A 24,868-nucleotide genomic window follows, 5' to 3' on the forward strand; every position below is an offset into this window, starting at 1 on the left:
TGTTTCCGTTCGTATTACCAAATATTCTAACGAGCTGGCGTATACGGCCGGCAGAGATAAACAACCGCTACTGGTTTCACGAAAAAAACGAACATGGTCGTTATTTCATCAAGTCAAAATTCACAAGCTGACAAGTTTAATATCCACAATGATATATTTGTCAGTACTTTTTATTAGCCGGGTCACGAAATGAAACAAATAAACTAAATGGAAGCAAAACCTGAAAACCGTTGCACCACAAGGACACCTTTAATAATACGGAGGAAAAAAATCAGGAGACGACAGACAGGCTTAACAATCCGGGAAAAGGAATCCAAGAGAGAACAATTATGCTTCTAGGGCGCCAATCTACTACCATGTCTGCGTTGTTACAATAGAAATGAAGATAAAAATAGGAAGAAAAATGTCGTATCCAAACATTAAATGAGCCATCTCACCAGCTATTAGCACTTTCAAGATCCAACACGAGGGAGGTGTCACAATTTGCATAAAACCAATCATATATCCCAGGTAACAACTGTCCGAGTTCTTTCGCGTAGCTGTTTAAAATTCCAACACTACAACATGAGAAATTAGCATATTTGAATAGATATCACCAAATGACACCCAGAAATCATGCACCGGGAATATATAACAGAGCTGAAACTTTAACAAATATATATGTACTTTTAAGAATGAAATCAGATTTAGATTCGGGACTTCTTACCTGGCATACCCCAACAATTTATGCTCGTTCATGTGTGTACTTGTACAGCACAATGATGCATGATTGAGGGTCAGCTTCAGCTACATCAGGAAAAAGCCCAAGTGCTGTAATGTAGAAGCAGCAGGCAGCCTACCACTCCAAGAGATTGGACAGTTCAAAACGCTGATGGTCCATGTACAAGATCCGAAAGAAAAAAGAAACACCTGCTTTCTAAAGAGATGTAGGTCAACAGCAAAGGAAACAAACTACACCATGAACCTTTATACAGTCAACAGGGAACCTTGCAGCAGAGCTGCATTCACAATGCTTAAAATACAAGGTGCAGCAGACAAATGAACAGGAAAAAACAAAGGGAGGAAGCCAGATACAACAAAGAGAATTGTCGGTAAAATCGGTTAGCCTTTTCACCTGTAAAAAGATTAAATTAAATCAATTATTCCTATTGAGATTACACATTGGAAGAAGGAAACCAATGATAAAATTAATTAGTGACAAAGCTGCAATGGCAATGACCTATGTGCAGCATCTGTTCTACACCTACATAACGGACAGTTACACTCCCTGTTAAATAAGCATAGTTAAAGGCTGAAACAGTTTCTGTTACACTTCTGAGCAGGTGTCACCTGAGGTTTAAAAACTGTAGGAATGAGCCAATCGCTGCCCTGAATCCTAAATCACTGCTATTGAGGTTTTGGAGGCTCGATTCTTTCAAATCTATGATGGTTGCTCGAAAATTTCCTTCCTTGATGATGGTATGGCCATTTTGTTCTAGGCCCATTCCGCCACGTCCTATGCACTCTTCCATCTCGGCCTACTGTCCTTCCACAATTTCCATAACTGCTATGGTTCACTGGGGATGTTCCATCAGGCTGAAACATATGAGATGATGAAGTGGAAGGGCAAGGACTCCCTCGTGGGTAGGCAGGCACTGGTGGACAAGGACTAAAAGGCACACCAGGAGCAACTTTCCATTTTTGGTGGCATTGGCCTCCTTCAGATTCAGGGGTTCCAAAGTGCTGACCAAGCGTGACAGGAACCCCATGCGAAACACTCAAGCTAGGTTGGTTCCTCTCCATGCAAAGTTGTGAAGGCTGACATTCCTGTTTGGGCTCAAACCCAGGAGGCACATCATCATCTGCACCCTCTGTTGAACTCTCCATGTGATGGACACCATTATAACAGTTGTTTGTTCCCTGGTTCCTCTGCAACTTGCTTCTCACACCGTATTCGCCATGACCAGAAAAAACCTTTTGGATTTTTAGTCCCACCATCTTATAGTGCTCATCAGGTTGATAGTCCCAACGGCTCTTGCGTTTCCTCCTAGCAGAACTCCAGACCATATTTGTTCCCTGGATATCCTGTGCAAATGCGGATATATGTGGATATTCTGTTGGTTCACTTCTTGCATTATTATGGAGGATCCATCTATCACGAAAGCTCCGAGAAATCTGTTGGACCTGTCGCAAGGAGTTATGCCCATTCATGAATTAATGATTGCAAAGCAGACAAAATTCACATGAAATTCTTACGAGAAAATCAGTAATAAAAAAAATGTCAATAGGGGCTATGAGAAAATGATGGATATGAGAAGTAACCAGCAATTCCAACATAACTCCTGAGTGGGCCAAAACTTCTAAACCATAGACACATGCTATTTCATGAAAGAACAGTGCTTCATACGTTATCACTGAATGTGGAACTAGTTTAGGAACACAGACGTATAATCAGGTTTAAATCTGACTGCCCATGCCAATTGCCAATTATGGTAAACTGCCCATTTACAATGTCCTCTTATAATGACTCCTTTCCTTTTAAAAATATCTCCAAAGGTTGCCCTTTTTCCATGCATCAGTACAAAAAAATAACCATGCATTAAACTACCAAGGAGCAGTATATAACTTTATATCCATATATCAGGATTGCAGTGAAAACAAAAAAATACCATTTACAGCTTAACAAAGAAGTAATATAATACCAATAGTTCCAGAACAGAAGTTCAAAATGTATCCCTGAAATTCTCACATGTTCAACCTACAGACCAAGACCCACTCTTTAACTAGCTTTGTCACAAAAGTGTGGCGGCCATTTTAGTTGTCAAAACACATCTACTTTCTACGCATAGTGAAGGATAAGCGTTGCATTGAAATCTAGCAAAGAAGTAAACTACAAATGTATTTCCACAAAGCTGAAGGAATGCATTAGCATGGTATGTCCATTACCTGAAAGTTCTTATGTCTGACCAAGCTCAGCATTGAGTCTCTGAAGCTGCAGTGCAAGTTCCAGATGGAAGTTATAGAAAATGGAATCTTGACTAAATATTCAAAAGGATCAAAAGTAGGGGCTATTTTTAAAGCACTGTTAAATTTCACTAAGCATGCCACTACACTGACAGACTTAGTTTAGTAAGTAGTGAATAGGTAAAACCAACACACACGATTTTAAAATTGTCTCCCTATTGCATAAGAATAGAAACTATCCATAAAGCAACAAGGAAGTTCCTTTTTTCTCCAAGGGAAGGATTTCATTTCGTTTCTTTGAGGAAACCCAATGCTGGTTCAGGTCTCAAAAAGAAATAAGACAAAACAAAACACATAAAAGAAAATAATGGGACCTAGAATACAAGTTAAATAGGAAACTCTTCAATCAGTGCCAAATACATAAGGAAGTTTAAATAACCTAACCTTTCGACTCCAGCACATCGAGGACCTCCATTTATGTGCTCAGATGTCAAAATTCCTTTCTGAGCTAGAAACTCCAGTACCTGAAGGCAGATGCCAATAATCATACACAAAGTACCACCAGGTTCTGAGGATATAGCCCTTATTATATTGTACTCCTTCCAGTAAAAAATAAGTGTCATTTTAGTTTGCTTGCACTCAACGTGATTAAACTGTGACCTTCTCTTCAGTTTGAGTGAACTTTTGAAAATGGTATCTCAAGATTTGTCTCCAAAAGCAAATTTAAAATATTATAACCTTGCTAGGTTTTGCATTTATTTTATACTTAGTAATTCGTAGTCAATGTAGTGTCTTGGTAAGCATGTCATGTCACTATCAAAAACTACACTTATTCGAGAACAGAGAGAGTAATGGGAAAATACTATGCCAACTGGAAACCATACAACATGTGGATGCCACAGCTGATGATATGAACACATAAATTGTATGAGAATAAGTGCAGACCTTAAGAAGCTTCCGTATAATAGGTATCCGGTGGAAGTTGATCCTATTCTGCTTCAATATATTATGAAGCATTTGCAATCCTGTCATAAAATAAAACAAAAGATTCTTAGTTGGTGACTAGAGAACTTCCATACAGGGAGTTGAAGGCAAGGAAATATACCATTCTTGTTGATGATATCCAACAGGACCGAACGTGATTTTGTTTTCAAAAGTGCATCAAGAATCAATGAAAGATCCCTCACACTGAAAGAGATTAAAAAATCAGCATATCTAGGGAAGAGAAAAACTTGATTCACAAGTCACCTGGTGAACATACCTTTTAGATGTGCCCCCGGCACTGTCACCCTCTGCTGCAGTCACAACGAGAAGCTTCAAGTATCCATTTGTAGCATCCTGCTTGAAAAAAAAATACTAGTTAGAACATAAAAATATAGAATGACAACTAATGTTTGCACTGCTGGATTAAATGATGCAACAAGAAAATCCATATTAGTGCTAGCATGAAACACGAGCCAATAACAGAGACAGACAAATTTGGGTCTCAATTCGCAAGCCTTTCAGAATTTGACACCCTGACCCACATGTCAATGACTCAGATTGGCCCCACAAGTCATTGTGATAAGGAGTTGATCAGAGAACGTGACATTACCATACATTTACACCCAGGAACCAAACAAGAAAGCTAGGCAAGGTCCATGAGGGATCCAAACAAGCCCTAAAGCAATCAAGATGCATTTCAAACCTAAGGAGGTCTGATTTTGCTAGAAATTCTAGTCCAAGTTGTTTAATAAAGTATGTTCCTGAGCTTCTGTACACAAAAAATGTATGAAACAACAATACAACTTATGCACTATGTTCTTGAGCTATTGTACTCCAGATATATGAGCACCACTAATCAAAGTCCTAATCAGATCTAACTGTATGTTTTTTTTGTCCATCATATGGAGATTGCATCATAATTAGAATTACCAACAAAACATTTAACAAAAATATCGTTAGTTAAAAGCAGGTACACTAGATTATGTACAATTTAAGGGTATAATCACAGTTTCATACCTTTCGTTTGCTGATACCTCCGTTCCCATCCAGAAGGTTGTTCAGTTGTCCTTCAACTACATATATCAAGGAGAGAACATTAAGACTCACATTTTAGCCAAAGTATGGAGAGGAAAGCATGGGGCAGAATAGTATTACCTCCCAAGATGTGTTCATTGTCAATTGGTGTTGATGATTGTGGTTTCACATTTCTATGTTGTTTTAAGAGAAACAAGTTAAATGTTGAATGTTGGTTTCACAAGTTAAATGTTGTTTCACAGAAAAAAAAATGCTGACAAATAAGTTAAATCAAGGAGGCAAATAGATGGACGGCAACAGTACAAATGTTGATGAGTGGCAACAGTACAAATGTTTGTGTTTTATGCACTCTGTGAGTAAATTTTCCCTATCTATCCTGCAAATGGACATATGAACAAGAACTTATAGTAACGTTTTAGACTACTAACTGTCCTGCAAATTCCCACAATCTATGATTAAAGGAAACTACATGTCCATAACAGAAAAAAATGCTGACAAATAGGTTAAATCAAGGAGGCAAATAGATGGACGGCACCAACCTCATCAATGGATTGTGTCCTGCGTTGCCGATGCAGAAACAAGTTTGACCTAATAGATGTCCATGATGGTGCTTTGCAAGCTACGCAACAACATGCAAAAGTTTGTAACAAAATCAGATATGATAACACATAAGGAATTATTTTACATTATAATGAACAAAAAGTTATACCGAAGAAAATAAAAAGAATGTAGAGGTTTCAAAACCTTTGGAGTTGGATCTGTCATCATCTGCTTCATCAGCTGAAGCATCCGAAAGGTCAAGTTCCGCATTGATCTCAGCATTTGTCTTTTCTTGTGGAATAGAACAGTTAGCAAATGCCTTGTCTCCATTGTCCATACAAGTCCTTCATAGTAAAAAAAAGAGGGGGGGGGGGGGGGGTCAATCAGATGTATAAAATAATCAATAGATGAGCCGCAATATGTATAAAAAATGAGTGTACAGCACATGACTGAATGGAATAAATCAAGATACAAAAATAGAAGGAACTTGCGGGAGATCTAAAGTAGAGATTTGCACAGAGTGGTAGTGACACATATTAGGATGTGGGGTTTCCAAACACTTACACTAGCAGTTTTTCTTTCTATAAAAGATGAATGCAAATCCATACTTGAATCAAACAAGCTGTGGGCTTAATTAACATCTCAAATATTAGTCTGAAATACAGTGGGCACGCAGCAAAAGGGAAAGCATAGATGATGGAGACAGGTGAACATGGTGCAACTTCCAAGAAAATTATAAAGCTACAATCGCCAATGACTATCCTTGACATGTGTATCATACACACTCTAGTCAAGAACGGATTATGCATGCAGCTTGACCTGGTTGGGCTAGCCCATCAACCTATCTTAGTTCTTTTGCTTTACCAGATGTGTACAAAGTGAACAACCTATTTGATAAAGCTGATGGGATGTTTTCTAAAGGCGCATCTGTAATAAAACCGAACTGCTGAGAAAATGCAACATATTCAGAATAATGTCTACACCAAACTTGTAAAACTAAAACCGCCTAGGGCAGTTCTCGTACTGAATCATCTAGTCAAGAGAAGGACGTGTTTGACAGGGGGTCGAAGACCATGGCATATCTTCTGACGATGTGCCAGTAAGAATTATAAAAAATTATTACAATGCAGGTTCCAGGCTTATTTCTTTGGATTGATCCATCTGAAACCAAACCGAAACCAGGAAGAAGTAGCTCTCTTTGGAACAGGTTTTATGATAGAGATGGCATTATCTGTTCCACGGCTGGGATAGAACCCACAAGTACAAAGTGTAGCATCTACACGGAACAATAATTGAATTGTTCAAGAAAAAGTGTAGAGCCTAGGTGGAATAACAATTTGAATAAAAGTATGCCCAAAATACAAGGAGCAAGTTTGCTCCTCCAGAAAATACAGTCAGATGTTACTGAGCAAAAGTTGACACAACTTGAAAGGTCAAATCGGCATGTCCACATTATAAAGCAGAAAAAAAATGTAGGGCCTGCTTGGTTGGCTACCAAAATATGGGCATGCTAATCTTTTTTACCAAAACCTTGGCAAGTTTAGAATAACAGTTAGTTAGGTGAGCTACTTTTTGGAATCCAACCAAATGAGTGCCAAAATTTATAGGCTTGCCTACGTTTTGGCATGCCCATATTTTGGTAGCCAACCAAGCATGCTTGTAGTGATCCATGTGGTTAGGATCAGTTTTCCATTTTGAGTCAGTAATTTTGGATTATCCTCCTAGAAACCAAAATAATATAAGAGAACTTTTTTCCCAAAATGGACCATACAGACCAAATGAAGAGTGTAGCCAATTAGAATGGCAGGCTAGTGGAACCATTAAGAGTTGATAGCTGAGAGCCTGAGATAACAGGAAGGAAAGTTATTACCATCTTGTTTCTCCAATGACATCAACAAGTTCAGCAGGTATGCAGCGCCACTTTTGGCAATCATCACAACACACCCATGCAGCACGTGGTGGTGGTGGTGGTGGTAAAGATGCACCATCTGTTTTGCATGCAACATTTCCAGGTAAATCAGTAGATATGGCACTAGAGTTCTTGGGTGCAAATTCAGTGGCAGGATCAAGATTACCTGTGTAAAATGAGAATGTAAATTACTTGACATATGTCATGGAAAAGAAACAAATGATAATCACAAAGAAAATAAGACATACTCTGTTCATTCATACGAGACGCTGCCAGATCAGATGAAGGCAAATTCAAAAGACCATGATCAAAGGCAGTGTCATCTGCTATATTTTTCTTCTTACTTTTTTCTTTCTTATGTGGATCCTGCGCCTTACCCTTCTTTCCTGCGTTAGCATCCTTTTTTTTGCTTCTTTGTGATTTCGTACTGTCAAATGCACTCCCTCTGCCACCATCCATTACAGAGTGACTTCCAATGGTATCATGTTCATAAATAGCATGAACCTGTGTGCCAGAAGTTAGGGCTTCAAAACAAGAACTAAACTCTGGAGGCCTTGTGCAGAGAATTGACTCAGATGGATCAGGAGAAATTGAATCGCTAGAAAATGGCCTATGTTTTGAAGCTTCACTTGGAGAAATTTTGGTGGATCCTGTAACACTCTTTCTTTTCCCTTTAGATCCATCTTTCTTTTTGCAACCTGGCTTTCTGACAATTCTGATTTTCCTCAATGCATTAGACTTCTGTAAAGCCTGCCCTTTTCCTTCACCAACATCATTGTCTGCCACGGCATGAGATGGAACAATCTCTTCCTTTCTGGTGTCGTCATGCAAAGTGGTTTTAGCCTGCTGCTCTAAGTTCATCAATGATAATAAAGCTTGTTCTTTTCCAAAGTTGGAAGTAGATGAAACAGATGGATGATAGCCACCAACATTCAGTGCACCAGTATTGGTTGAGTTTTCATGTAGCATAACATCATGGCTTGCAGAAGCATTACCTTCACATGTAACAGAAGCCACCTCCAAAACAGAATCCGGTGAAAATTCAACATGCAGCATGGCACTGCCATTGGCATTGGTAAAAGAAGGTTCAGAAGTTGAAAGCTTAGCACACCCTCCATGGACATCTGCAGCACATTTTTCTTTAGTAGAACTCACCAAGGCCCTTTCCAACTGCTGCGCATCAGTCTGGATACACTTTGATTTCACTGTACAATAACTGTTAGTAGACTCTGCAGTATTGCTTGTACTATCAAAAATACTAATTGATGTATCAGAAGACAACTTTGGAATGTTTTGTCTGCGACTTTCCAAAGAAACATCAGTATCAGCCACAGTTGAACAGGCTGGTTGCTTGTTCAATTCACTAGCTGCATGCCCTATATCCACCACAGTTGATAAGGTCGATTGCCCATTCAATTCACTAGCTGCATACCCTGTAACAGACATGGAAGAGAATTTACTCTTTGAAGATCTTGAACTTCGACTTCTGCGAATACTTGACTGACTTTTCTGATCAGATCTGTTATCTGATCTTCCTTTGTCCAGGCAAGTTGGATGAGAATTAGAAGTCGACGGCCCACAGCTTTGGTCGAAGCCATCTAATAGCTCTTTTAGACTGCCCCAAGTAGAGGGTTTTGGTGGTCTGTTCATGCCACTTCTTCCCTTAGCGATTTTGTTTGGGAACAGACTCGTGGTGCTTTGCTGTAATGAGCTCGCAACATCAATCTTTTTAGGTTGGCATGTGCTGGTACTTGCTTGGTTCATTTGATTAGGCCTCTCAGAATCTCTTCTAGATGAAGCAGCTCTTTTTGGATTCCTACGTCTGAACACGTTTAATGCTGTCAGCTTTTGACTTTGTAATTCTCCATCATTAGAATTGCTGACAAAATCAACGGAACTGTAATCAGCACAATTACTGGCATTGAGCCCTTGCTCCAAATGGCCAGATCTACCAACAGCAGAATCTTGAGGACCCAAGCATAGAGCAGATGATTCCTTGCCACTACAACAAGGTTCATCGCCACAAGGTTGGTTATCCGAAGAAACACACAGGTTTCCCTCTGGGGATAGTCCAGAGGTTCCATATTTAGAAGAGGTATGTTGCAACTCTTTATCAGCATGAGGACCAGAATGCTGATTCTCATCACCGTAGGCCTCCGGACGGAGGCCACTGTCACACAACGACATGTCTCCTCCCAGTGAATCACAAATCATTTTTTCAAAGCCTGCACTATTTTCAGATGTATCAACAGCCTGACCTACCTCCCTATCTAAAGGAACATCAACGGAGCTCCCGTAAACAGAAGGAACTGACGTTTCATCAACTGGGCAGGAGACTACTGAATTTATATTTGGCAAGAAGCCAGCCTTTTTCCAGCTCATGATTAGCACCAGTCATCAATGGCAGGCCATCAGCACCACATAGCAATTTCTCAGAGTGATGCTTCCCCAGATCTGACAATTCCCCATTGTCATGGACTGCTTCCATACAATCTGTCCGCAAGTCCTCTTCACTTGTGTTTACCTTCCTTCTGGAAAACCGGCGCTCATCTTCAGGAGCCTCCTTGTGAAATGCACTCTCACAAGATGTCGTGCGCCGCGTGGAGAGGTGCGGCACGGATGATTAGCGGACAGCAAGTTGAAGCAGAAAGGTTAACCAAGCGCACGAAATTAGATCCTGCGGCCAAGGTTTCATACAACTAGACCCTATACGATCCATAACAACAATATACAATTTTAAAACTAACAATAATATCCTAGAGGAGTTGTGCTGGTTGAGCCCTTGGTCTTCGGTTGAGAAAGCTGAAGCCCGTGGCAGTCCAGTCCAGCGAGTCAAATACACCACACCGCTGTCCGGATGTAGCCGCACGCTCCACATCCACTCAAGTTGAAGGTCAAAGCGGCTGACCGAGTAAGCGATCAATATTTGCCCCGTTCACCCGCGCGGTCGCAGTCGCCGCGCACGCACCAACAAAGGAACCAGCGCCGAGGAAGGGGCAGCCGCAACCCCTCGCCCCCGACCGGGGCGCTTGGCTTCCGGTGTCTTCTCGCGATCGCATCGTGTGCCAATGCGGATGCTCTGCCACTTTGCCTCTCTGTGTGTGTGTGTCGGCGCGCCGTTCCGCTTTGCGTGCATCGCAATGAGGCTGTCCGCAGCGGCACCCGGTACACCTTCCTGCTGCAGGACGAGTTTATCGAAAATCGGCCTGCAGCGGGGTACTGGATCGCCACCGCTATCAAAGCGGAAGGCACAGTCTCCGCCAAATCCAGCGTTTTCCCGTTCGTCCGCTACGCGTCCTCCGGCCCCACCTCACAACCGCCGCGCTGTCGTGGCCCTCTCGTGCCTCCGCCGTGTCGCGTCTCCCCCGTGCCGCGCCTCCGCCGTTCGCAGCTCCTCGCCCTGGCAGCCCGCCGTTCGTCGCCCGCGCCCGGCCGCTGCAGCCCCTCACCCCAGATCAGGCCTGCTGCTGTTGCCGCGGGTGCTGCCCCTCCGTAGCCTGTCGCTGGGGACGGGGTCTCCGCGCGCCGCCGCGGGTCCTGCCCCTCCGCGGCCGCGAGGACTGCCGCCGGGGGGCGGGGCCCCTGCTCCTCCGCCGCGGGAGAGGGAGAGGCGCGCGAAAGGGAAGGAAGCGGGAGGGCCGCGCGCGCCTGGCCATGGCCGCCTCCGGGAGCCGCTGCCGCGTCCGGCCCGCCTCGCTGCCGCACCTCCGGGAGCTTGCGCCGCGCCGGCCTCGCCCCGCCGCCCACGCTGGCCTCCGCGAGCTCCCCTCGCGCCGCCGGTCCCCGACCCGCCCCTCGCGCTGGCCTCCGCGAGCTGCTCCGCCCCGTCGCGCCGAGCTGGCCGTCGCAGGGGAGGGCTGCCGCGCCGCGTAGGGGAGGGCCTGGGAGGAGAAGCCGCGCCCCGCCACACCCCGTCGGCGTCCTCGTGCACGGCGGCGGCGTGCGTATCGTCGTGCAGGACGTTCCAGGCGAGGTCGACGACGATGAGCCCCTTGCTACAAGCCGCCATCGGGCGACCGACGCACGACCAAGGTTTTCGACCGGCTCAGCACGCCCCTGGCCGAGGTACGTCTTCTTTGATTCTCCAGTGTCCTGTGATCTCCGTATGCTTTTGGAGTATTGGACTGACTTGTGATTGATTTCTGTTCCAATGGCTGCAGAAGCAAAGCAGTGTCGTGAAGCTGTCCCAAGAGCTGCAGGCGCTACTCGCCGCGGTCCAGGAGAAGCTCGTGAAGACCAAGGATCAGCTGGCGGAGAAGGAGACGCACTGGCGGAGGAAGCAGGGGAGGCCGGAGGCCGGCGGCACGGGAGGCGTGGGGAGAGAGAAAGACAGAGAATGGGAGGGAGGGGGTAAAAAAATCTAACACGTGGGTTCTACGGGTGGTAGTTGGTATATCGGTGCGGTTGGTATATCGGTGCGGTAGAACTGGATGTAAAAGAGAAAATTTCATTGAGCAAGATGGAATATTTTTTAATCTAGAGTACAACAAATGCGGACAGCCTCAAGCGGAGGGCAAGGTGGCCAGGGGCGGGCTCCACATGTATTCATAGGTATTTAGTTGAATACCCAAAATTTTTGGCAAAAAAATTTATAGATATAGTGTATAACATATGTATGTATCACAAAATATGAAACTAGGACCTCAAAACAGATTTTTGAATCACATTTTGCAACTTGGGCTCAATACTCCACGTCCTCCAACTTCTCCGGGCCCAATTATGGGCCCAACCCGACTCCCTGCTCCCTTGCCCACCCTTCCCCGTTCCCCATCGGACGCCAGCAGGAGGCAGGAGCCACGAGCGGGCGAGCCAGACCTGCGCCCTCTTCCCTGCCTGCCCGCACTCCTATTCCCCTAACCCTAGCGGCGGCTCGCGGCGGCCGAGCACCGGCGGGCGGTGGCGCGCGGCGGCCTGGCGGCGACGGCACGCGGCGGCCCAGCACTGGAGGCGCGGCCTAGCGGCGGCGGCGCACAGCGGCCAGCACCCAGCAGCCAAGTAAGCAGCGGACCAGCGCCGAGCGGTGGCGGCCGGCGGCCCGCAGCCGGGCTCGGGGCCAAGCAGCACTAGGCGGCGCGCGCGCGGCGTTGGGTGCCTCCCTGGGCGCTCGGCGGCCGGGCTCGGATCTTCCTTTTTTCCCTCAACGATTCTGAAAAAAAGAAAGGTGAGCAAGTAGATGATGAGCAGTGTGCAATTTTGATTAGAAATTACTTGTTAATTTGTGACAATTGTAGAGCAATGTAGTGACTCGAGTGATTGCAATTTTTAGGTTTAAATATGAAGAGTAAGAAGGGTAGTATTGCTGTTACTGATCTGCATTCTTTCTTGCAAAGAAGTGCTGCCAAGAAAAAACAAACCGAGCCAGAGATTGTTACTCCATCTACTAATGAAAACCAAATGAAGTTTTATTCTTTATTCACATTCATTGAAAGGGAATTCTTCTTCTAAGCTAAGGATCAGGACATCATCTCTTATTTTTAAGCCATTAAGGATCGAAAAGTTAAACTGTAGGCTGAAATTTGTAAGCTTTCTTATCATTTGTTGTTTTATCCTTTATTTATTTTACATGTTTGTCCAACAATTTCAAGTTATGCTATGATAAATGCTATAATTTTGATACTTAATTATGTGATATGTATATATACTTTACACTATCAAAAAAAAATTCGCCATTTAAAAATTTTGAATACCCAAATCTCAAATCCTGGGCCCGCCCCTGAGGGTGGCAGCGACAGGCCGCACGAGGGCAGTTTTGTCGCTTCCTGATGGAAGGACCGTCGAGTGCATAGCCCAGCCGGATTTGCCCGCACCAGGGCTCGAAAATGAGGAATGGGCTTACACGTTGCTCATTCGGTCGACGCAGTGACCTCCTGGCCCATGATTATACTACACAAACAAGTGACCTTGCACTTGCACCGCTCGAGCCGTGCTGAGGCTGGCCACAGCTAGGCCACTCGGCCGGGTCACGCAGGACCAAGGTGCCAAACACGCCCGGAATCACTCTATCGGAAACGGAAATCGAGGAGATGGCTGGGAGCGGAGCTCTCCCAAACAGACGTCAAAATTACCATTTTCTCCCCCTGGGTGCGCACGCGCACCACACTCACCGACCCCAGTCGAGCGTCGCGCTAGGCGATTAGGGTTTCGAACCGGCGGCGCCGGGGGCTCCTAGGCGAGGCGACGAAGCAGCACTTCGATCCTCCTGCTTATCTAGCTCCGCAGGTAGGATTAAGCTCCTAGATCTATCTCTACCTCATCTCTCTCGGTTGTTCCCGATAGATTGGATCCCTTTTCCGAAGGGGAAGGGTTCCGAATCAATTGCAGAAGAAGATAGGGATCTTCTGGTCCGATCTGGAGATGGTTTAGGTTACATCAATCAATTATCTTTGGCTGCCCTCGCTGGCTGCTACTGCTGCGTCAATAACCCAGTGTTTTTTTTTGTTGCTTTCCTTTACTGCAGAGCAGCAGCGGTATGGCGGATGTGGCGGCGGCCAAGCTGAGGAGGTTGGAGCACCACCGCGGCGTCGGCGACGTGCTCAAGCCGTCCTCTTTTAACATGGAGCACCTCCCCTCGGTAAAAATTCTTCGTTAGACTCTGCCCCGCCGTCTCGTCTGTTCAGTTGGGTCGGGGAATCATGCCAAGTTGATCTGATCAAACCTTCTTTTCAATATATGAGGTGGGAAAGAAAATATTTTTGTTTGCTTACTATGCAGTCTTCATCTTATAATGAATCTGCACACTGGCTAAGCGGTAAACAAATGTGTTTTTAGTTGTGTTATCTATTTGGTCTTTTCCTCTCTGTTGTGTGGAGAGGGAGCATACTAAGTTCAGTTCCACTGTGGAATGAATAATTTCAATTACATGCACAAAAGGGGCATCTGCTATAACGCACTTACCTTGCTACTTTGGTTTCTTCTTATCTAGCGGCAACAACTAACTTTTGTAAAACGTCATCCATGGAATGGCTACCCACACCCATAGACTAGTCATCCAGTATTTGTATACGGTTCAGTTCATTATCATCATATACTTCTTATATAGATCTATAATCAATTGTAAATTTGTTACCACAACATTCACTATGGACTGCCAAGCAGGATGCTTTTTTTTTTCCTTCGGCACTTCTTTTTAGATTGAATACCATGCACGATGCACCCTTTTTCTTTTCCCACTTAGTTTTCTCAAAACTCCAAATGTCCTCCTGATCTTGAAGTTGCCCTTGGTATATACATATATAATTCTTCAAACCTGACCTTCTCTGCCATTGATCCGTGTTTGATGCTTACATTGTTCTCTACCTTGAAATTTCAAGGGCATCATAAATTGTTAGCCAAGAATCACCTACCTCTATATGCTATTTAGGCTGAAATGTTTATGGTTCCTCAAAGCTGTCTGCATAGCTTTGCTTGAAAACAAAATGAGCTTTGGTTTATAGCCTCACAATTTACCTACGGGTTCTTCATGAATTCCTTAGTGAAGTTATTATCTTGGACAAAGTTCTGCTAGGCGCTCGCTTATGCGCGACTAATCGCGATTCGGAGGGTGTCTGCCTCGCCTATGGGGGTATGCAGACCCCTAGGCGTCGGCAGCTTGTCGGTGGACCCCGGTGGGGTGGAGCAGCGTCCGGCGGTGGTTGCCGGGGGGGGGGAGGATGGGCTGCGGGCGGCGGCGGGCACCTAGTAAAGGAGAGAGAGAGATGCCGTAGAGGGAGAGGAATCGTCAGCGGCGGCTGATGTGGGAGACCGAGCAGAGAGTCACGAAGGATGCAGGAGTGGGGAGATGGATAAGGTTTGGAGAGACTTGGGAGTGGGGAGATGGTCTGGTTGCCTCTTGGGCCTTTCGATCTCTTTAAGTCAGCCTTTCTACCTATCTGAGCCCACTATTCAGCTGTTTATTTTTTTCCTTTTAGAAGATAATATATGTATATTAGTATATATACAAAATGCCTAGAGAAACGCCTTGGAACGCCTAGGCTGAGGGTCAGCACCTAGAATCCGCCTAGCGCCTAGTGAAACTTTGATCTTGGATTCTCCTATCAGAATGATTTCGTGAGTAACCAATGTTCTTCCATCTGTACACAAAATTTTGCAGAATCTATGCAAAGTCTTGCTATAATTTTTCCTTCTCTTTCTGAAGACCTAAATCACTATGAACATATGCCATACACACAATTCTGTTCAAGATAACATCATGCTTGCAAACCTGAATGTTCATCCATTAATTGACATCCTTCAGTAATCTATTGTGCATGCCATATTAAAGAAGATAAGATAGAACATGAACCCTCCTTTCCTGACTTTTCACTGCAGAATTCTCATATTAAAATATGTTCTGCACAACTGAAGGCACATTGATAAAATCAGTTGTGCTAGTGCTCTTTAGCTTCTCGTCACTCATGGATTCCTCCCTTTGGTCCTTCAATCTCGAAATAGACTGTTCCTATCTTCTAATGTTGGTCCGAGTCACAAAATTTGCTGCATTTGATACTTCTTACTCCTTCAGCAGCTTTTTATGGCAAGCAATATATGCGTAGGAAAGCTCAAAGGGCAGGGCGTCAACAGCTTATATTAATAAGTTTGTTAGTTTGTTTAATCTGTTGGCCTCAGTTTAGATAAGATAAAGTTGTTAAGACAGATTTGTTGCCTGACACAAGATTTAATAAAGCAAGCAAGATTTAGATCAGTACTCAGAGTCTCCAGCATCAGGGCGAGTTAATCTAGTCCTCGCCAATTATAGCCCATATCATTTTGGTATCAGATTCATCCTGATCATTCTTCCTGTTCACTTCTCACCACCCATCTGCTGCCCCCACCGTTGCCTGCTGCCATGGGCGATGCCGCCACCAAACTTCAAGCCCTGTCCGACAAGCTTGATAAGATGCTGGCAGCTGTTGATGCCAATGCCAAGGAGATCAATCAAATCAAGATGCAGTATTCCTCTCTCAATGTTGCTGGAATCATCTCCAATCCAAGAATCTTGAAAGTGGAGATAGTGTTGTGGACGCTTTGTATGGCAAGCAATATATGCGTAGGAAAGGCTCAAAGGCCAGGGCATCCACAGCTTATTATAGATAGATAAGTTTGTTAGTTTGGATCAGTTTAGATAAGATAAAGTTGTTAGACAGATTTGTTAGGTGTCCGGCTATATAATGCCTGCACAAGATTTAATAAAGCAAGAAAGCTTTGAGACTTTGGATCAATACTCAGAGCCAGCGTGAGGTTGAGTTAATCTAATCCTTGGCAATTATAGCCCATATCAGGTGCATGGATAAAATCAATTGCGCTGGTGCTCTTTAACTTCTCTGCCCTCAAATGAATTCCTCCCTTAGGACTTTCATTCAATCTCGAAATAGATTGTTCCTATCTTCTAACGTTGGCCCAGATCATAAATATGCTGCATTTGATACTTGTTACTCCTTCAACCACTTTTTTACGTTTGTCTCCATTTAACTAATCTGAGCCTTTTTATTTTCCTCCTTATCTGTTCTAGATTCCTAGGGCTAGGGTATTCATCCTCCCCATATGACGGTTTTCCCATGCATCTAGTGCCCAAGTCAGCCTTGCTGGTTCCAATGTTTTCAAATCAGTTAGTTTTTTGAAGCACAGTATGTTGTAGCATTTTGTTCACCGCAGTCATCGAGTGCTCGACATTTGTAAAAGTGCACGTTTTCTGGAGTCCAGCCCAGGTTTTTTTTTATCGGAGCCTGAGTTTGGTGGAACTAAATGCTTGCCATCTTTTTTTTTTGGTACCGTCTTATATGTTTCAAATTTCAATGTCTGATTTGCATGTGTTCGGGTTTTCCTTGCCAAAGAAACAACAATTTTAAACTCCAGTATATGCACTTTGATTATTGTGTGTCCTGGCTCCTAGGTACCCCTGATTGTGACTCATATTCTGGTAGCTTTGATCAAAACTAAACCCTTATCATTTGTCGCAGGAGATTCAACCTGTTGTGATGTCGCTGCTGTCACTAAAAGAGGCTGCAAGGACGAGCATTGTGGCGAGAAACTGGAGAAAGCTATGGACTTGCCACCCTAATCTATGCTTTGATGGTAGCGAACACTGGCCTACAGAGGAGGATTATATCAAAATAAAAAGAACAAACTTCATTGAGACAGTAAATTATATTGTACAACAGCATACTGGAACAGGGCTCAATAAGTTCAGCATAAGGTTCAGACTTGGGAAGGAACACTCGGATCATCTTTATAAGTGGATTGGCTTTGCCACTGCGTCAAGGGCCAGGATTATAGATATTGACCTGTGGCCAAAAAGGAGCAAGATAGGACCATTAGCAGAAGTTTGTGACTTTCCTCTTGAGCTCTTAGGTGTTCAAGATGGGCCTTTTATCCAGTCCTTGTTTCTCAAGTATGTTTCTATAAAGGCACACTCGGATTTATGTGGATTCAGAAAGATCAGGAGACTTCTTTTGCACTGTGTTGAAATATTTGGAGATCTTCCAGGCTTGCTAAGTAATTGTTGTGCTCTTGAGGACTTGGAGCTGGTTTCGTGCCGTGGTGTGGTTCATCTAAATGTACCACACCAACTCAATGAACTTAGACATTTGCTAATTTCAAAATTTTTTGCCCGATCGATTGACTTTCATGTTGCTGGTCTTGCTCATTTTGAGTACAGCGGAGAAGTGATTCCTATAGCACTTCATGGTTGCTCAAAATTAGAGAAGGCAACTATAACATTTATAGGCATATTGGAAAAAGAAAACTTTGCATTGAGCCATGCATTCACTTCAATTCCCACTATTTCGGCAGTAAAGGTGCTAAACTTAATTGCTGATATGCAAGCCCACCCCGTCTGGGCCCCACAGGTGCCTGGTGCTTATTATTTTCTTTGCTTGTAATGTGTGTCATATTCTTCAAATGGTGTGTACTATAATTTAATGTTGTCTAATTTTGGACATGTTTCAGGTGCATGCGTTGATGACAAGACCAGCATATATGTTTATGCTTTTGAGGCATCTGACTTGTGAAATAAAAATCTTTACTGATGATGCAGATAACCATGTTGGAATGATTCGATTTGCTCACTTTTTGAATCTTGCACCCCAACTGGAGACCTTGCAATTGCATGTGAGTACTCTTTATGTTGATTTATCCTTTGGGAAATTAGAGAGTGACATTTGTTGACCAACAACCTGCTTTGTGGCTTCCGAAACAGATGTTCTTTTATTCGTATCATTCCCCCTCTTGGCATGAGGAGCCAACAGGGAACGAAGTCTCTTCCTGCCTTCATCACCTAAACAAGCTCAAGACGGTTTACATGAGTGGATTCCGCTGTTACTGGTCTCAGGTTGAGCTCCTGTATGGCATCCTGGTAAAGAGTTCCTCCGTGCTTGAGCATATAACCATAGATCCGAAGGTGAAAATCAAGCCCTGTGGTTCTGAAAATTCATACTTGCCTATATACAAGATTCGTGATTTAGCACGCCGGGCCTATCAAAGCTTTGGTAAAGCGATCAATGTTGTTGAATGAGTGGTCATAAATGAGTTATTAGCAGTCTGTTATGTATTTCTGTTTCCCTTGAGTATTTATGTCCCCGTTAACTGTGACAATTAAAGTTTGGACTTTTCTTTTAGAACTTTTATGTTGCAATTTTTTGTTTATTGCTACCTCTGTTCTTAAACATATGGAACTAAAATCAGACAGCTAGTCAAGTTCATATGGAACTAAATTCCTTGTCTAATGGTGTCATGAAACATTTTCATGTTCGGAATGTAATTGTCTGGATGGAGGAAAGCTCTTCTTTTCCCATGTATTTCGGCCATGGGTTCGACAGCGGCATCTGAAGCCGCGTTCTTTGGCGTCGATTCTCTGGTTTTGCATGTTGGTTTGGACGGTTATCCTCCATAATTTTTACGGTGTTTGTGTATAAGTGTATTTGTATTGTTTTATCTTTCTTAATTAATATATACAGGTACATTTTATAAAAAAAACTTTACCATATTTGGAATGTAAATTACGGAGGAAAGCCAGCCCACCGGGGTTGATTAATACCCGCACGAGAGCATTCCAGCATCTCTCATGAGAGCATTTCCAACGGTTTGATATTTGAACATGGTGTCCTAAATTTTTACCAAAATCTCTTAATTATGCTCTCCAACGGTTTGACATTTAGTTGGTAAAATTGGCAGACTTGGCAAATGTCGGGCCAAAGCGCGCATGTGTCGAGGCTGCGCGCATTCCTCCCCGCGGCGCGATCGGTTGGTTCTCCCGCGCGACTAAAATGTCCGCGCGGCGTCGTGATGGTGGGTGTGGTGCCGGCGTACGCAACCACGACGAGTTCGAAAGCGCAGCCAGCGTTTTGCAATGGTGCTCGGTGACTCGGAAGATTGCGGCGTGGTGGCGTTCGCAACGTTCCATGGCGGCGGCTCTGGCGCGCTCAGTGGCCGGCGGTGTCTGCCGGCGATGAGTAGCGGCAATAGCAAGGCACCAGGTGCCAAGGCAGGCCGACCCCGATGCTATCGTCCCTGCTCGGTCCTGGATCGAGAAGAGGAAGAAGATGGGGTGAAATGTAAATTTGTTTCTCTCTCGGGGTTCCTGCTGAAAGATGGCTAGAGAGAGGAGTTTACAAATCACAGCTTGGTTGGTTCCGGTAAAGTTCAGGGTTCCGATAAATAGTGTTTGTCTCATATGATTTATCCTTTTTCCTTTATAATTTAAATAGCAGAAACATTGGAAATTCAAAGTAATTCGTAGAAAAATTGTAAAATAGTAAATGAGGACCTTTTGGAATCCTTGAGAGTATCTCTATGCAGTGATGTCATAATACGATAAGTAAAATCTCTTCGCACGCGACCTGAAGGACTGCCAAGAAACAACGCCCGCAGAAAAAAAAACGTCGGGTAGTTATATGTGGGTCCACAATTTGGGTTATGCCAAGCGAAGATTACTAAACCGTTGGAGATGAGTTTTAATTTCACTTGGCAAACATCTTGGGTACTTAGCAAACTCCAACTTTTGCCAAGTGAAATTTGGTATGCTCTGACAACACATCCCTCTCCTATGACAATTTTGCAGAGATACCATCTATGTTTCGAAAACTAACACGCAGTCTAGCGCATCGTCCAAACAGTTTTCACATTGCCATATTTTTCGACAGCATTAGGCGTTTATACTGTCTTTTTTTCCACTTGGGGGAAACCCCATTTCCATTACCAAGCAACGGAAATACACAACATTCGTTAGAGTTATACAAAAAAAACATCTATAAAGTGCAGGAAAGCCCAGAAACCCCCACTGCACAGTAGCCACTGTTGGGACGACCAAACTGATACCTACATAAGTTTTCAACTGTCCTCTCAACCAAGTTCACCAAAATTACCCACTGAAGCATTGTGGCATTTGTGGACTAGTGTTCCATTTTTCTCCACACTTGAAACATAGTACCTTGGCTTTTCCGTATTTCTTCAGGGTGGATAACATGTCTTCATTGGATCTTCCTCCAGCTTGTGGTGCTTGCTTTTTATCACCACCAGGGGGCAGGAGAATATCTTGGTGAATAACCAGTTGAAGAACAATGATTTTTGCCATCATCGGAAGCAAACTTCTTGGGATATAATGAATCATTTCTCTTGTGGCTTTTGGATATACCAAGCATAGTTTCTTCCTATAAAAGAGCCAAGGAAGGTGGCTAACCATCGGAGCCGAAGGCGCCACCATAACTCCTTTGAGTGCTGATGACTGAGTTCTGGATTTCAACAGGCACGAAAGACCCTCTGCTACCAAAACAAAGAGATAGGGGGAAATAGGATCTCCCTGACGAGTACCTCTCGAAGCTGTAAACAAGAGGTTCGCCCGCATGATCATTTCAACCTAGGTTGTATGGAAGCCCAATTTTGACATGATCGCGCGCAGGTAGGACCACTCGACTCTGTCATACGCCTTCTTCATATCGAGCTTCAAAGCACAGTAGCGTTGATCAACAAAGCGCTTCTGTTTCATAAAGTGCAAACATTCGTATGTTGCTATAATGTTGTCTGTGATCAATCACCCTGGGACGAAAGCCGACTGCTCTACTAATAAAATACTTAATCCATCCTAAATTATAAGACGTTTGACTTTTTTGACATCAAGTTTGACCACTTGTCTTATTCAAAAATTTGTGCAAATATCACTTCTTTTATCGTGGATTGGTTTATTAATAAAAGTTCTTCAAGAATGACTTAAAATTGACTAATTTTTTGCATTTTTTTAATAAGATAAGTGATCAAACTTGGAGTGAAAAACCAAACCTCTTGTAATTTAGGATGGAGGGACTAAGAAGAAAGAGCCTAGCTTCGTGAGCCGCACCAGGTTCGAAGTGGGCTCTAATCTGCCATGAGCCCAGCATCGTGTTCGGCCCAAGTTGGACCCAACCTATGAGCCTTCTATGTGCGCGGGTTATAAACCCTAACTAAATCTCCAGCGCTCATTCCCCACCCACCCACCCGCCGCCGCGGCCTGCCCCCAAACGCGACTAGGGTTTCCACTCCCGTGTGGCGGTCACCGCCTCGACACCTCCTCGCCGCGGAGATGGACAGCGATGAGAAGATCCCGGATCCGCCTCCGTCTCCGTCTCCGTCTCCGTCCCCGTCCCCGTCCCCGCCTCCTCCTTCTCGACATCCAGCTGCGGCGGGCCGCCTCCCCGACGGCTCACCACTCCCTCAAACCCGACGTCTGGGGTTTCCACGCCGCCGCCGCCACCGCTGCCGTCTTCTCAGCGTCATCCAACTGAGGAGGAAGCCTACCCCGGCTTAATTGCCAAGATTCTGGAGGGGCTGCGCCAAGCTCCGACGCCGACGCCTCTGTCTTCTTCCTCTTCACGTCATCCACCTGCGGCAGAAGCCTACCCCGACGGAATCGACAAGATTCTGGAGAGGCTGTGCCACGAATACAAGCTTCCAAGCCGCGGGGATTGGCAACGATGCAGGTTACTTCGTTTCTACCCCAGATGAAGCCATTGCTGTGTCGCACCAAGTGAAGGGTGATACAGAGAAGAAGCCCCTCCAGATTCAGTTTGCGAACTTCATGGCGCCGTGCTTTGCTCCGGCTATCAGTTCCCAACTGTCTTGGCTCTCTGAGATGGAGGGAAGTTCTAACCTGAGGGAGGTGATTGTTTGCAATCCATCTCTTCTTAGCAAGAAGAAGAAGGTCGCCGATATGCTGAACAAACACCAGAAAATGTTTGTTGGCTTGGCAGATCGTGTCGCTCGCGAGCAGTGGCAGAGCATGGAATTGCAGATTGAGAAAACTTTCTCCCTCAAGGAAAGCCACGCTGAGATTTGCCACATTGCCAGCAGGTCAGCTCACATGGTTGAAATATTGCGAGAGATCAAAGGATCTGCCTTGCAAGCCCTGGTGGTCACGTGTGGGGGCTTGAATTGCTCAATCTCAAGATCTGATGCTGTTTCCATCATCAAGAATCACTTCTCAGATGAGGTATCCGATGATGAGGAAGAATTTCTCAATGAGATCAAACTTGAGTTCCTAGGCTACAGTGTAGAGGATGAGCACAACTTGTTAGACGAGGATGGCATGTTGCAAGGGGAAACTACATTTGATGACCTTGTAGAGGATGAGCACAACTTGTTAGACGAGGATGGCATGTTGCAAGGGGAAACTACATTTGATGACCTTCTACAGCATGTGCTGTACATCTTTGGCCACGAGCACTTAGAGAATAGTGTGTTGGAGTGCTGTAACAAGGCATCCAAAGCATTGGAAAAGAATCTGGACGGGCTTCTCAGTGACGCCGAAGCCTCGGGCATTATCCGCGCACAAGCTGAAACTATGGGTGATCTGCTTCAAAACCCTTCTCTCATTGGATCTGACTCTGAAGTAGCAGTGAACTTGAAGTACCTGAGGTTTGGAGGTGGTACCAGTGACGAGTTCAGTGACCTGGGGGACGAGGAGGGGCCCGAAGAAGAACTGGGCTTGTCATCCGAAGGACTTGCAGCTGCCAGGGAGCTGCTTGGAAATGGTAAAAACCTATAGCTACAACCTCTCGCAGACCTATAGTTTTATGCTGAAACCTATAGTTTGAATTGTAGGCTCTACCGCTGCACCAGGCCCACTCTAAACCCTAAGCGATAGCCATCAGCATAACAAAATATTGAGAGCGAGAGGTTGTAGCTATAGGTTCTTACCATTTCCAAGCAGCTCCCTGGCAGCTGCAAGTCCTTCGGATGACAAGCCCAGTTCTTCTTCTTCGGGCCCCTCCTCGTCCCCCAGGTCACTGAACTCGTCACTGGTACCACCTCCAAACCTCAGGTACTTCAAGTTCACTGCTACTTCAGAGTCAGACCCAATGAGAGAAGGGTTTCGAAGCAGATCACCCATAGTATCAGCTTGTGCGCGGATAATGCCCGAGGCTTCGGCGTCATTGAGAAGCCCGTCCAGACTCTCTTCCAATGCTTTGGATGCTTTGTTACAGCACTCCAACACACTATTCTCTAAGTGCTCGTGGCCAAAGATGTACAGCACATGCTGTAGAAGGTCATCAAATGTAGTTTCCCCTTGCAACATGCCATCCTCGTCTAACAAGCTGTGCTCATCCTCTACACTGTAGCCTAGGAACTCAAGTTTGATGTCATTGAGAAATTCTTCCTCATCATCGGATACCTCATCTGAGAAGTGATTCTTGATGATGGAAACGGCATCAGATCTTGAGATTGAGCAATTCAAGCCCCCACACGTGACCATCAGAGCTTGCAAGGCAGATCCTTTTATCTCTCGCAATATTTCAACCATGTGAGCTGACCTGCTGGCAATGTGGCAAATCTCAGCGTGGCTTTCCTTGAGGGAGAAAGCTTTCTCAATCTGCAATTCCATGCTCTGCCACTGCTCGCGAGCGACACGATCTGCCAGGCCAACAAACATTTTCTGGTGTTTGTTCAACATATCGGCGACCTTCTTCTTCTTGCTAAGAAGTGATGCATTGCAAACAATAGTTATATTTTGAATTGTCCATGATAACCTATAGTTTGAATTGTCCATGATAAAATTTCCAGTTATATTTTGAGAGAACTAATCATTTGTTGTATTTTACATTGTTTGTAGATGGTGGTGCTGCTTCAGTTGCTGCTGCTACCCCTGCTGATGGTGCTGCGGCTGCTGCTGCCCCGGTTGAGGAGAAGAAAGAATGGAAGGAATGTGATGACGACATGGGACCTCTTTGACTGAGCCCCTCACCAGCCATTAGCAAATTCGCTTATGCTCTCCAAGACTTATCTTATGTTATGCCCCTAGGGTTTCGTTACAAGTAATCAAGTTGTGTGTTTTGAGATGTGGCAATGGCTGTGACGATGAACGTCAAACAATCTTATTAGAGTGAAACTATTTCTATATGGTTCCAATCTTCTTGAGCCTAAGTTATTGTATGGTCTGGAGATGGTTCTCTGATCCTGTGATGATGGCTTGTTGAATTGGTTTTCTTTCGACCTTCACTTTGGAATAGTGGCATA

The 24,868-nt window shown here is 44.6% G+C and overlaps 3 protein-coding genes and 1 long non-coding RNA gene across 10 annotated transcripts; 3 read left to right on the forward strand and 1 right to left on the reverse strand.

Moving 5' to 3' along the window:
• Positions 1 to 100: 100 nt before the first annotated feature.
• On the reverse strand, positions 101 to 9,992 carry LOC120703997. 5 transcript variants are annotated; one of them, XM_039988236.1, is made up of 13 exons: positions 9,936 to 9,982; positions 7,373 to 7,490; positions 5,707 to 5,846; positions 5,502 to 5,581; positions 5,083 to 5,135; positions 4,945 to 5,000; positions 4,205 to 4,281; positions 4,049 to 4,131; positions 3,889 to 3,968; positions 3,388 to 3,467; positions 2,926 to 2,971; positions 1,387 to 2,163; positions 101 to 232 (listed from the first exon to the last, which is right to left on the reverse strand). In XM_039988236.1, the coding sequence occupies exons 2-12, from the start codon at positions 7,488 to 7,490 to the stop codon at positions 1,387 to 1,389; spliced, it is 1,590 nt and encodes a 529-aa protein (XP_039844170.1). In that variant the 5' UTR covers positions 9,936 to 9,982; the 3' UTR covers positions 101 to 232. The 5 variants fall into 5 exon arrangements, 3 of the variants coding, with proteins under 3 accessions (XP_039844170.1, XP_039844168.1, XP_039844169.1); XM_039988234.1 differs by lacking the exon at positions 9,936 to 9,982 and adding an exon at positions 7,660 to 7,802 and having other exon boundaries at positions 7,373 to 7,577; XM_039988235.1 differs by lacking the exons at positions 101 to 232; positions 9,936 to 9,982 and adding an exon at positions 7,660 to 7,802 and having other exon boundaries at positions 1,086 to 2,163; positions 7,373 to 7,577.
• Positions 9,993 to 10,589: 597 nt separating this feature from the next.
• On the forward strand, positions 10,590 to 12,021 carry LOC120704001. The gene is made up of 2 exons (XR_005687347.1): positions 10,590 to 11,476; positions 11,572 to 12,021. It is a non-coding gene; the product is annotated as an uncharacterized LOC120704001 (long non-coding RNA).
• Positions 12,022 to 12,816: 795 nt separating this feature from the next.
• LOC120703999 (F-box protein At4g22280-like) lies at positions 12,817 to 19,098 on the forward strand. Its single transcript, XM_039988238.1, has 5 exons — positions 12,817 to 12,929; positions 13,869 to 13,982; positions 17,347 to 18,234; positions 18,335 to 18,496; positions 18,585 to 19,098. The coding sequence occupies exons 2-5, from the start codon at positions 13,881 to 13,883 to the stop codon at positions 18,897 to 18,899; spliced, it is 1,467 nt and encodes a 488-aa protein (XP_039844172.1). The 5' UTR covers positions 12,817 to 12,929; positions 13,869 to 13,880; the 3' UTR covers positions 18,900 to 19,098.
• A 3,297-nt stretch (positions 19,099 to 22,395) lies between these two features.
• Positions 22,396 to 24,793, forward strand: LOC120704002. Of its 3 annotated transcripts, none has more exons than XM_039988241.1 (3): positions 22,396 to 22,960; positions 23,030 to 23,385; positions 24,465 to 24,793. In XM_039988241.1, exons 1-3 carry the CDS (start codon positions 22,434 to 22,436, stop codon positions 24,581 to 24,583), a joined length of 1,002 nt encoding a protein of 333 aa, XP_039844175.1. In that variant the 5' UTR covers positions 22,396 to 22,433; the 3' UTR covers positions 24,584 to 24,793. The 3 variants fall into 3 exon arrangements, with proteins under 3 accessions (XP_039844175.1, XP_039844174.1, XP_039844173.1); XM_039988240.1 differs by having other exon boundaries at positions 22,396 to 22,910; positions 22,980 to 23,385; XM_039988239.1 differs by having other exon boundaries at positions 22,396 to 23,385.
• Positions 24,794 to 24,868: the final 75 nt, after the last annotated feature.

This window comes from Panicum virgatum, chromosome 4K (genome assembly GCF_016808335.1).
Source record: "Panicum virgatum strain AP13 chromosome 4K, P.virgatum_v5, whole genome shotgun sequence".
NCBI classification, from domain to species: domain Eukaryota; kingdom Viridiplantae; phylum Streptophyta; class Magnoliopsida; order Poales; family Poaceae; genus Panicum; species Panicum virgatum.